Raw genomic sequence first — 13,481 nt, 5'->3', positions numbered from 1 at the left:
AAGGATAAGAATTACCATCCACACCCTCATTGGATTGCGGACTGTCCACTGCATTTTTCTGGGAGAGAGTCCATACTGAATGATATTGGACTGTTACCAGTGCCGTCTGAGCGGTAAACTTCACTGTACTTTATAAAGAAAGTACAATATGTGGCGAGAACACGGTCTCAGAATCGCTTGGATATGTAAAAGCATTCCAAAGTTATTACCACATATAGTGACACATTTAAACAGAGAGAAAACAACGGAGTATAAGAGCCGTATATATAAAAAAAAATCAACATTTTTATTGATCACATAAATGAGACAGGCATAATTTAAAAAGGTACAACATGGATAAGAAGACTCTATAGTATTCCAGTTTTTAACATGAAAAGCAGACTTCCTATATCTTTAAAGCAATGTACTGTGCATCCTAAAAGTAGGGATATAAGGAATGGGTGGTATGAGACTCGGAAATGGCTAAATCGTCATATGATACTAATCAAGTGTGAACATAATAGTCATTGATAGTTGTTAGAAAGATTTATAGAGAAGCCAAGTAATCACAAAATAATTTTCTAAGAACCTTACCCATATTGGTACTCATGGAAGTCTGGATACCATGTATAAGACCCCAAAGCGCATTTCACGATGTGTGCTTCCAAAGAACGCAGAAAACTATTTTTGTCTTCCTTGTGTGCTTTTTAGAAGGCATAACTCATAGGAATGTATGTTTCACTCGCTTTTAATTAGTCAAACTTTTGCTAGTCTTTTGTGGCCTTACAGTCTTTTTTTTTTAATATTTTGAATTTGGTGGCATCGAACATTGTATCTGACGATTGGGATAAACACTTACCTGTATCTTCCCTGTTTTGGCTGCCCAATAAGGAGTGCAGTCCGTCTGCACATTGCCGGTGGTTTGGCCTGCCCCGTTCCTGCCTCCTTTAGCGCACTGCGCATGTCCGGGATCCCTGTATGCGTCGGGGACCTGGATGTGCGCTACGGCGCTGGAGGCCGGAAGTGGGGCACGCCTCACTTCCGGTTGCGGCAGCGGATGTGCGCCGGAATCTCGCTGGGCAGAGAAAACAATTAAGCCCACCTGGGTCTGGCTCTATTTAAAGGTATGACTGTATTCAGACACTATGCACCCCCTGAGGAAGCAAACACAGTGAAACCCGCGTTGGGGTCTTCTACATGGTATCCAGACTTCCATGAGTACCAATATGGGTAAGGTTCTTGGAAAATTATTTTGTGATTACTTGGCTTCTCTATAAATCTTTCTAAAAACTATCAATGACTATTATGTTCACACTTGATTAGTATCATATGAAGATTTAGCCATTTCCGAGTCTCATACCACTCATTCCTTATATCCCTACTTTTAGGATGCACAGTACATTGCTGTAAAGATATAGGAAGTCTGCTTTTCATGTTAAAAACGGGAATACTATAGAGTCTTCTTATCCATTTTGTACCTTTTTAAATTATGTCTGTCTCATTTATGTGATCAATAAAATGTTGATTTTTTTATATATACGGCTTTTATACTCCGTTGTTTTCTCTCTGTTTAAATATGTATTTAGGAGTGGCCCTTGCACTAATTAACCCTTTCAGGACCAAGCTCATTTTGACCTTTAGGACCAGCCCTATTTTTTCAAATCTGACATGTCACTTTATGTGGTAATAACTCTGGAATGCTTATACCTATCCAAGCAATTCCGAGATTGTTTTCTCGTGACATATTGTACTTTATGTTAGTGAAAAAAATTGGTCGATAAATTTAATATTTATTTGTGAAAAACGCCAAAATTTGGCGAAAATTTGCAAAAAATATGATTTTTCTAAATGTAAATGTATCTGCTTGTAAAACAGATAGTAATACCACCCAAAATAGTTACTATTTAACATTTTCCATATGTCTACTTTATGTTTGCATTGTTTTTTTAACGTCCTTTTTTTTTTTCTAGGACGTTACAAGGCTTAGAACTTTAGCAGCAATTTCTCACATTTTCAAGATAATTTCAAAAGGCTTTTTTTTCAGGGACCAGTTCAATTCTGAAGTGGTTTTGAGGGGCCCATATATTTGAAAACCTTAAAAAACACTTTATTTTAAAAACGACACCCCTCGAAGTATTTAAAACCGCATTCAGAAAGTGTTTTAAAGAGGCTCTGTCACCAGATTTTGCAACCCCTATCTGCTATTGCAGCAGATCGGCGCTTCAATGGAGATAAGAGTAACGTTTTTATCTTTAAAAAACGAGCATTTTTGGCCAAGTTATGACCATTTTTGTATTTATGCAAATTAGGCTTTCTAAAGTCCAACTGGGCGTGTTTACAGTAAAAGTCCAACTGGGCGTGTATTATGTGTGTTACATCTGGGCGTGTTTACTTCTTTTACTAGCTGGGCGTTCTGACGAGAAGTATCATCCACTTCTCTTCAGAACGCCCAGCTTCTGGCAGTGCAGACACAGCGTGTTCTCGAGAGATCACGCTGTGTCGTCACTCACTTCCTGCCCCAGGTCCTGCATCGTGTCGGACGAGCGAGGATACATCGGCACCAGAGGCTACAGTTGATTCTGCAGCAGCATCGGCGTTTGCAGGTAAGTCGATGTAGCTACTTACCTGCAAACGCTGATGCTGCTGCAGAATCAACTGTAGCCTCTGGTGCCGATGTGGCCGACACGATGCAGGACCTGGGGCAGGAAGTGAGTGACGACACAGCGTGATCTCTCGAGAACACGCTGTGTCTGCACTGCCAGAAGCTGGGTGTTAACGAACAGAAGTGGATGATGCTGATTCGTCAGCATCATACACTCCCATTCCTAACGCCCAGCTAGTAAAAGAAGTAAAAACGCCCCGATGTACACACATAATACACGCCCAGTTGTACTTTTACTGTAAACACGCCCAGTTGTACTTTTGCAATAAATACAAAAATGGTCATAACTTGGCCAAAAATGCTAGTTTTTTTAAAAATAAAAACGTTACTGTAATCTACATTGCAGCGCCTATCTGCAAAATCTGGTGACAGAGCCTCTTTAACCTTTCAGGCGTTTCACAGGAATTAAAGCAATGTAAAGGTGAAATTTACCAATTTTATTTTTTTTGCTGAAATTCATTTGTAATACATTTTTTTCTGTAACACAGACCGTTTTACCAGAGAAACGCAACTCAATGTTTATTGCCCAGAGTCTGCAGTTTTTAGAAATATCCCACATGTGGTCATAGTGTGGTAATGGACTGAAACACCGACATCAGAAGCAAAGAAGCAGCTAGAGGATTTTGGGGCCTCCTTTTTATTAGGATATATTTTAGGTACCATATCAGGTGTAAAGAGGTCTTGTTGTGCCAAAACAGTGGAAATCCCCCAAAAGTGACCCCATTTTGGAAACTACACACCTCAAGGAATGTATCTAGAGCTATAGTTAGCATTTTGACCCTACAGTTTTTTTGCTACATTTATTTGAATTAGCCTGTAAAAATGAAAAAAAATGTTTTTTCCTGAAAAACCATAGAATTTTCTATTTTTTACAAGGAATAAATGAGAAAAAGCACCCCAACATTTATAAAGCAATTTCCCCTTATTACGTCAATACCCCATATGTGGTAATAAACTGCTGTATAGACCCACGGCAGGTCTCAGAAGGGTAGGAGCACCGTTTGGATTTTGGAGCGCAGATTTTGCTGGAATGGTTTTCAGTGCCATGTCGCGTTTGTAACGGACTGGAGGGACCAAAACAGTTGAAACCCCCCAAAAGTGACCCTATTTTGGAAACTACACCCCTCAAGGAATGTATCTAGGGCTATAGTTAGCATTTTGACCCCACAGTTTTTTTGCTAAATTTATTTGAATTAGTCTGTAAAAATGTAAATTATTTTTTTTCCTGAAAAAACATAGAATTTTCTAATTTTTCCAAGGAATAAAGGAGAAAAAACACCCCAACATTTATAAAGCAATTTCCCCTGATTACGGCAATACCCCATATGTGGTAATAAACTGCTGTATAGACCCACGGCAGGGCTCAGAAGGGAAGGAGCACCATTTGGCTTTTGGAGCTCAAATTTAGCTGGAATTGTTAGCTGAGGTCATGTCGCATTTGCAAAACCATTGAGGGGCCTAAACAGTGGAAACCACTAAAAAATTACCCTATTTGGGAATCTACACCCCTCAAGAAATTTATCTAGGGGTATAGTGAGCATTTAGACCCTAGAATTTTTTTGCATAAATTATTGGAATTAGTGAAAATGAAAATCTACATTTTTTTCGATAAAATATAGGTTTTGAACATTTTTTTTAATTTCCATAGGGACTAAAGGAGAAAAAGCACTCCAATATTTGTAAAGAAATATCTTCTGAGTATAGTTAAACCCCATATGCAGTCCTTTACTGCTGTTTGGACACACGGCAGGGCCCAAAAGGGAAGGAGCCTCATTTGGCTTTTGAAGCTCCAATTTATCTGGAATGGTGTGCATAGGCCATGTCGCATTTGCAAAGCCCCTTAGCCCCAGTAGAAACTCCTCGAAAGCAACCATATTTTGGAAAGTTTACCCTCAAGGAATGTGTAATTACCTTATATGTTTAAATTACCGACAGCTTGGACATTTTTCAGGGCCTCGAGTGGACTGTGTGAATTTTGGCTTTCAGCTTGCATTTTAACAATATATGACTTTGCTTTTTTGAAATAAAGAAACTTTCTAATATACTTAATTTTTAAAACCTGCATGGATTGCAGGTTTTCATTCCCCATTGCATAGACCCGGCCGTTCTTGCTGCCACGCTTCGACCCAGACTTTAGGAGTTCCTCTCCTCTCTGTTTGTCGATGACACGTATAAAAGGGCTGGCTGCCTGGCTCAATTCATCAGCTAAGCCTTAAGGGGGAATGGGCTGGATAGCTGATGAATTGAGCCAGGCAGCCAGCCCCTTCATCCGCATTATCAACACACAGAGAGGAGGGGGATGCTCCTTCTCCCGGAGATTGTGTTGACGCATCCCAGCAAGAATCGCAGCTCCACACTTCTGGTATATTAGAAAGTTTATTTATTTCACAAAAGCAAAATGCTAAATAGTTTTTCTTTTCATCGGACAACCCCTTTAGGTACATTTTTATTTTTGGGTATACTTTGGCTAGTGGTTCATTTATGAAGATGGGTTTTTGACAAGAATGGCAAAAACAAAAATATCCAAGAAAATTTTGGCACACTAAAGATAAACTAAATTATATTCTTGAATGTCTAAAATGGGACAAATGAATAAAGAGTTTAAAAACGTGGCTCTGTGTGGAAAATTTTAAAGCAGTCAATGAGACACAAGGCTGGGAGTGATGGGCAATCTGGGCAATAATAACGGGTATCACACCTCATTCCTTTCTTGGTACATACACAACATCTTCTTTGGGGGTACTTTCTTGATTCAGTTGAGGGAATTACAGCAATAAAATGTCGCTCAGTGAGTCTTTTGACAGATTCAGATTCTAATGGATGAGAGGGGCCATCATTTGCTAAAACAAGATCTTCAATGACCATTTCCTGGTAATCTAGAAAAGTATTTGAATTTCCTGCCTTTTTGTATAACACAAATGAGTTGTATGTGGCAACCTAAAATAGGTAAATAACTATTGTTTTGTACCAGGTATAGGATTTTCTTGATACCTGGTATGGCTGTAGAACCTGATCAGCAAGGTCTACTCCCCCCATGTATTTGTTGTAATCAATGATTGACACTGCCTTTTGCTTTTGGGTAGTAGAACCTCGTTCTACAACATCCATTGTTGCATCAGTGTGGATCGAGCTGAGGATAAAAATATCCTTTTTGTCTTTGTATTTTAGGGCAAGCAGCTCTCCGCTGCGAACACCGCCTGACTGCCCCTTTTTGTACTTTTCATTCACCAATGATTGTGGAAACCCCTGGCGGTTTTTACGAATGGTCCCACAAGCCCCTGTGTTCTGTTCGACCAAACTTTTAAAAAGGGGTATGCTTGTGTAGTAGTTGTCCACATACAGGTTATGGCCCTTTTCTAGAAATGGGGTAATAAGCTCCCAAACAATTTTTCCACTTGTCCCTAGATAGGGGGGGGGGGGGGGGCATCCTGGTGGGTTTAGTTGGCTATCTTTTCCCTCATAAATGCGAAAAGCTGATGTGTACCCTGTTGAACTCTCGCACATTTTATAGAGCTTTATTCCAAACCTTTCGATGGAATGAATTGTTTGAAGTGCAGTCTCCCTTTGAATTTTACTAGGGACTCATCAATGGAAATGTTTTGCGTGGGGGTGTAAAGTAATAAAAATTTGTCTGACAACGCTTTGATGATGGGCCTGATTTTGTAGAGTCGGTCATAATCTGGGGCACTTCTAGGGAGGCACTGACTGTTATCGTTGAAATGCCAAAATCTCATGAACATTTCATAACGGGCTCTAGGAAGAATGGCAGAAAAGGCAGTGGTGGTTAGAACGGGACGGGTGGACCAGTATGATCGAATGCTCGGTTTTTTAACAAGCCCCATGGCAAATGTGAGGCCTATAAATTTCTTCATTTCATCAATATCGGTTGGCCTCCATGAATTTTGCCTGGCATAATATGAACGGGGATTCTGAGAGATGAATTGGGAAGCATATAAATTAGTTTGGAAAACAATATGTTCCAGCAAATCATTTGTTAGAAATAAGTAAAAAAAATTAATTGGACCAAAACCTTCCACCTCCACATTTGTACCTGGGGTGGCATTAAAGTCAGGGATGAATGGCGCACCAGAATTTGAAGCCTCCCATCTCATAAATGCTACATCTAGTGGCAAACTCTCTTCTAGGTTGGCATGCGCCTCTTCGCTAAAATGAGGCATGTCACTTGTACTGGGCATCGTGCCCTGATTTGGAGATGTTTCTCCAACAGCCCTCTCTATCTGTCCTGTACTGGTCCTTGTATTTTTTGAGGATGAACCAGAATGACCGCTAGACTCAGAGCTGTCACTTTCGCTACAGCAAAACCCTCAAAATAGTCTTCGCCATCTGACAAGACACTATCTTCACTGTCAGAGCATAAAAGGGCATAATCTTCCTCTGCAGAGTAAAATTGACGGGCCATTTTATTACGTTTATATTTTTATTTTTATTCGTAAAGGTATATAAACGTAAATGGTATGAAGTTCGTTAATTTAATTAGAACAAATGAATTGCCACAACAAATTAATTGACTGGCACAACACTTCCTATCAAATTGATTACGAATATAACTTATACTACCCTAACCGTCACCCTAAATTATTACTAACTATACCGTAATAATTATTATTACTAACTACCCTAATACTAAAACCTAGCACTATACCCTAACCCTATATCCTACCTAACAAGGCAGATTACTGGGATTGGGGGAATTTGTTATGTGGTGTTTTTTCACTGTGTCTTATACTGTGATATTCACAGATCTGAGACTGTGTCTCCTCTGTTTGCTCTCTGACAGAGCAGCAGGGGAGAGACAGTGTTTATATATACTTGGTCCCAGGGAAAGTTTGTTTCCCTGCGATGGCCATGATTTGTTACCATGACCAGGACCTGAACCAATCAGGTCCCGATCATGTCTCCAGGACCAGAGGCACTGTCTCTCCTCTGTTTGCTCTCTGACGGAACAGCAGAGGGGAGACAGTGTAGGTTACAGGGAAAGTTTGTTGCTACAACAAACTTTCCCTGCGATGGCCACGATTTGTTACCATGACCAGGACCTGAACCAATCAGGTCTCGATCATGTCTCCAGGAGCAGAGGCACTGTCTCTCCTCTGTTTGCTCTCTGATAGAGCAGCAGAGGGGAGGCAGTGTAGGTTACGTGGGAAAGTTTGTTGCTACAACAAACTTTCCCTGCGATGGCCATGATTGGTTATCATGACCATCACATGAACGGGACCTGAACCAATCAGGTCCCGATCATGTCTCCGGGACTAGAGGCACTGTCTCTCCTCTGTTTGCTCTCTGATAGAACAGCAAAGGGGAGACAGTGTAGGTTACGACGGAAAGTTTGTTGCTACAACAAACTTTCCCTGCGATGGTCATGATTTATTATCATGACCATCACATGTTTGTGACCTGAATAAATCAGGTCCCGATCATGTCTCTGGGACCAGAGGCAGGTGACAGCAGCGAGATTCGGGTGTCAGCGCTATTCTGAGACACCCAGATCTCGCTTTTAACATCCACCGTGAATTCACGTCGGCACTGCACAGAGCCCAGCAAGTGCCGACGTGAATTTACTGTGGGCGGTCAGGAAGCGGTTAAGGGAGAATGCTTTCTCTATAGCAGTATCTAGCCCGTTATTAAATTGCACTAGGAGTTTATGCAACTGTAATATAGTGACACTTGTTAGATTTGGAAAAATTTGCAGCGTTCCCAAGGCCAAAACAGGCTGTGTCCAGAAGGGGTTAATGTACTGGTATATATCAATATGCCAGTAGATTAGCCTGTCTACTGATTGTACACAGGCAGCTGTTAGGGCATACCTCAATATGCCCTTACAGGGAATATAGGCAGACAGCCCTGGGGTCGTTCAACCCTGGGCTGTCTGGCCATACAAGGTATGGGCCTCGATCACGTCACAGGGGTATCCCCCTTCTCATATTCACTTTGAATGCAGTGATGAGTTTTGATAGCGGCATTCAAGGGGTTAACAGCGGAGAGAAGAGGTTTCTCTTCTCTCTGCCGTTAGAGCGGGGATGTGGCTGTGTATTACAGCCGTTGCCCCGATCCTGATCGTGCAGACACATTCTGTGTCACACAGGACGAGAATGCTAGTCCTAATGTGGCAAGCACCCACCGCTCAGGACAAATATTCTCGTCCTGTATCCTCGACCAGTTAAGTAGATTTCCTGTTAAATAGGGTATTACAGTTTATCATTATTATTGCTAAAATACTGAAACACTAGAGGTATGGTCTAAACCAATACCGTAGGACATCTCCTAGAATTATATCACTATTTATACAATATTTGGTAATTATATAAAGAAGTAAAACTTTTTTATATTTTGTAATATCATTTAGGCTCAAAACCTAACATATTGGTCAGAACCCCTTCATTATCTATGTGCAGTGGTCTTTCTCCAATATGTGGCAGTCAGTTAGGGTGAACAGACCATTTCACACAGATAATGGGGGGGGGGGGTTCTAAATACAATAAACAAAAAAATAGGTACAGATATAAAAATGTTACTGTTTAACGGCTGCCCATAGACAAGCATATGTTTTATTGTCCTGGGGACCTGCTCAAGATAAAAGGGTTTGTCCAAAGTGTAAAACCACTTAAATCTTGCACAGCTACCATTTTGATAGTCATGGAAAGTAAAAAGCGGCCGCAGTGTTTACTCTATGAATGGGTTGCAAAAAGCAAACAAATAGCTGAATATATGTATGTTGTGTGTAAGCAAAAAATTTACTTGCAAGCTAGTAAGAAGATTTAATAGTATTATTTATTTTTTTAAATACATAATGCAGAACAAATGTATGTAACTTTATTGGAAAAGAGGCAATGTAAACAACAGTATCGAGCATTTATATTATGTATAGTAAAAACCATTTACAAAGTAGATGTTAGATCTCATAGAAGCACATGTACACACTTTTGGTGCAGATTTACTACGTTTTTGACAGTGTAAACAGACCAGGCAGTCAAAAGATGCGCCGAATTGATCAAAGTGGAGAATCTAGCTAGACGCTTTTTCTCCTCCTTATACCACGTTTGATTTGGCTTTATTTGCAACAGAATTTTATGCCATATATTTGGCGCATTATAGGCCAGTGTGTCGAGAGGTACAAACAACTGTTCTAAAATGAAATGTGCCAAATTGTGTTGCATTTTTCAACAAATTCTAGGCGCATACACATTAGTAAATCTGCCCCAATGCTTTAGGGAGTTGTCTGCTTTTTAAAAAATGTATTTATATTACAGTAAATCATACTTTTCCTGCGCAAAAGGCACTTGACAGCTCCGTGTGTCAGCCCCGTATGATGCGTGGCTGCGTGGTTTTCGCGCAGCCGCCATCATTATGACACTACATTTGGATGTTTGTAAACAGGAAAAACGTGGTGCTTTTCTGTTTTCATTCATCCTTTTGACAGCTGTTGCGCGAATCACGCTGTTCGCACGGAAGTGCTTCCGTGTGACATGCGTGGTTTTTACTCACACATTGACTTCAATGGGTGTGTGATGCGCAAAAAATGCTCAAAGAACGGACATGTCGTGACTTTTACGCAGCGGACCAACGCTGCGTAAAAATCACGCACATGTCTGCACGGCCCCATAGACTAATATAGGTCCGTGCGACGCGCGTGAAAATCACGCGCGTTGCACGGACGTATATCCCGTTCGTCTGAATAAGCCCTAATAGTGGATCAATTATAAACAACTGATTCACTGTGTGTGTATTTAATTGTAAAAAAAATGGCCACCTATCTCTAGATGATGTTGCCATGTTAAAAAAAAAGTTAACTGTTTAGAAAAAACAATACACAACGCAGAGGAGACAAAAAGCTGCTCCTACACAGTAACTGACAAAACACGAGACGCTCATGTTTATAGAAATACTCTCCGTAAAATAATATTAAACTGTAAGATACCAGGACAATGTTACCTGAATGCCAGTGGTCACATGATGTGTGGGTGGTGGGCCACATAACTGACGCCATGTTTATTCAATTCAGTCTTTTTTAGGCAGAGGTATTACACTGGGATAAGAAAAGTTTATGTGAGCAGAATTTCGAACACATGTATATTCGAAAACTGTATGATGTCCTATTCTATAAATAAAATAAATAAAAGCCGGACAACTCCTATGATATTGGGACACACATGGGTAGTCTAACAGACAAGAAAATTGGCTTCTATTAGCTACATGGCTTTTGTCTGGATAGGGTGTTAATCCGAAGCTCAGAAGATTACATAAACGCTACTATAGTGTAAGCTCCAGAGAGATCATGGCAATGACCTTTATTAACCAGGCAAATAGTACTCTCTACATGTTGGCATTAATGAACTCTGATCAAGCGAATGTAAGAAAATGATGAGAATCATTCTGTGCTTGTCTTTGTTACTGTTTGATATTTTGTGTAGTAGTAATAATTATTATTAGCATCACCTTTTTCTAGGTATGTAAATCATCAGTGGAAGCTTGTTGTTTTTTTTCATATAGTTGTTAAAATTTACAATCTTACAAGGGAAAACAAATACATCTGTAAACCTTCACAGTTTTTTTAGTTATAGAAAAATATAAGCATGCAATATATACAGACAACAATTGTGTAAAATGTAAGAGAATGAATGTCAATCCGTAACATACATTTAAAATTGACGCCAAATGTGTATAATGAGAAAGGGTTTATTCCTCTGCTCTTTAGCATTTTTAAGATTTTTTTGAATTATCATGACCTTATCAAAAACCTTTGTTTGGGTCCGAAGGTAGAGCAGAGCTGTTTTATAGCCAATTTAAGTAGTGGTTAGTTACATTGAAAGGTCAGACAGTATCTTCTCTATTCTTGTCTAATCCAGATGGAAGTCAATCTCCTTCTAAATTCATTTAAACTGGATTTAAATCAATTAATAGCTGAGGGATTATTTTCTCTGGTCTAGTAAAGACTGGTATGGTTTTGTTAGATTACATAATCTAAATCTTCTTTAAAGGCAATGTTTGGAAAGTGCATAAAGCTCATTTCTTAGTAAGCATTTGCTGGTTTGCTCACTCAGCCTTATTCAACAACCATCCTCCTTGCAAATAATTTCTGAACGATCTATGCATAGATCACCAAAAATCAGTAAAACAGTAACATAAAGACAGAGATCTGGCATTCCATTTACGGCATACTTCTCCGTCTTCCATTCTGAATAGTTTTCAACACATTAGAGAGGTCAAAACTTTTTGAAATGATTTCAAAAAGCTCTGGATCCTTTTCAATTCCACCGATAAACTCTTCTAACGTCAGCTCTCCTAAAAACAAAAGGACAGCAGATGAAAATATATGCAGAATGCAGGTATTACACAGATATAGAAGGTGATGTTTATATTTAGGGTAAATTTGAGCAGGAAGCCCTACATCGTGATAAAAAAGTTACAACAATCCATGTTCTCTGCCCTCAGGATTTCAGCTCTGAGTAAAATTGGCCATGCATTACAGCCAAAGTTTGGAAGTTTTTTTTTTTTAAATTTAGACATATTTTGAAAACGTCCACTAGTTACCAAGCAACATCCTACTATTGAGTAGGATCTTATTATGTCCATAACAAACATTGAAAAATAGCACATATAAACATTTTTATTGATTTATCCTTGAATTTTGTATTTTTTTATTTAGACAAAATATCTTGTTAAATTTTATATGCATATGTTTTAACTATATGTAAATAACCCCGCAAGGCCTCATATATCAAAACTGATAATAGAAAATGTGGCATTGTTGCCCATAGAAACTAATCCCAGTGCAGACAACTTTGATAAATGAGGCCCATTATGATTAGTTCTCCAAAAGTTGCATTTTCCACTATTTTGGGTACTCAACCTAACGTTGTATTGTTTTATGTACCTGAGGAAGACACTGGTAGAAATGTGTTGAAATGGGTTGTGCACTATAATAATAAAATCCTTAAAAGACAAATCTTCATCTCACATAAGTCTTTGATTGCTTATAACATCAAGAGTACCATACAGCGCTGATGACCACAGGTCCTAAACTCTAGATTACAGACACTCCTGAATCTGGGTAGCAGCAATGGTTCTCCTCTCTGCTTACAATCGTGTTATGTCTATTAAACATCTTTACCATTCAAGAAGCTACACAACAGTGACTGGTTTTCTCCTTCAGGGGTCCCAAGTTGCTTTACTATGGACTCAGGCCTCTTCTATTTCTTTCTTTCTTTCTTACAGAGAGAGTGTCATTTTTCTATTCAGTTGTGGCAGCCATTTTCGTAAAAGTGACAACAGGAAGTGAAGCCACATTAGCTTGCACCTTTAAATTAAGGCTCTTAAAACACCGGCCAATTGTCGGGCAAACGAGTATTCGAAGAACGCTCGTTCCCGATAATTGCCCTGTGTAAACGCTCATTCATCGGCTGAATGCATAATTTTAGATGCTGAAACTATTATCGTTGTGGGCAGCTTATCTCCGTGTGTAAACAGGGAGATGTGCTGCCAACATGATAGAAATTTATGGGGACGAGCCATCAGAGTAACGAGCGCTCGCGTCCCCATACTAGCTCCTTGTGAAAGGAGCAAACGAGCACCAATCAACGACCTGTCTTGTTGATCGCCGCTCGTTTAGACGGCCCACGTTGGGCCGTGTAATATAACCTGTAGCCTCTCAGAAACTGATGATCACCTTTTTTTTTGTCAGCATGTTCTATCAGTAGCAAAGACATAATTTTATCAAGAATTGTTGCGAAGATAATTAAAAATGACCAAACAATGTTTGGGCCAAAGTCAGGAGTGGACAGAAAAGAAAGGAGATGCGTCCGTCTTTTTTTTATACCTTTTC

The 13,481-nt window shown here is 39.6% G+C and overlaps 1 protein-coding gene across 1 annotated transcript in view; it reads right to left on the bottom strand.

The window, feature by feature from the left end:
- Positions 1 to 11,339: 11,339 nt before the first annotated feature.
- The window catches only part of GUCA1C (guanylate cyclase activator 1C), a 213,781-nt gene continuing 211,639 nt past the window's right edge, over positions 11,340 to 13,481 (bottom strand). Inside the window, exon 4 of the mRNA XM_075853478.1 lies at positions 11,340 to 11,941. Coding sequence (XP_075709593.1) covers positions 11,808 to 11,941 — 134 coding nt within the window. The 3' untranslated portion in view covers positions 11,340 to 11,807. The remainder of the gene's footprint in view (positions 11,942 to 13,481) is intronic.

The sequence above is a fragment of the Rhinoderma darwinii genome, chromosome 2 (genome assembly GCF_050947455.1).
Source record: "Rhinoderma darwinii isolate aRhiDar2 chromosome 2, aRhiDar2.hap1, whole genome shotgun sequence".
NCBI lineage: Eukaryota > Metazoa > Chordata > Amphibia > Anura > Rhinodermatidae > Rhinoderma > Rhinoderma darwinii.
Note: the sequence above shows the minus strand (reverse complement) of the source record. Positions and strands in the feature narration are given on the sequence as shown.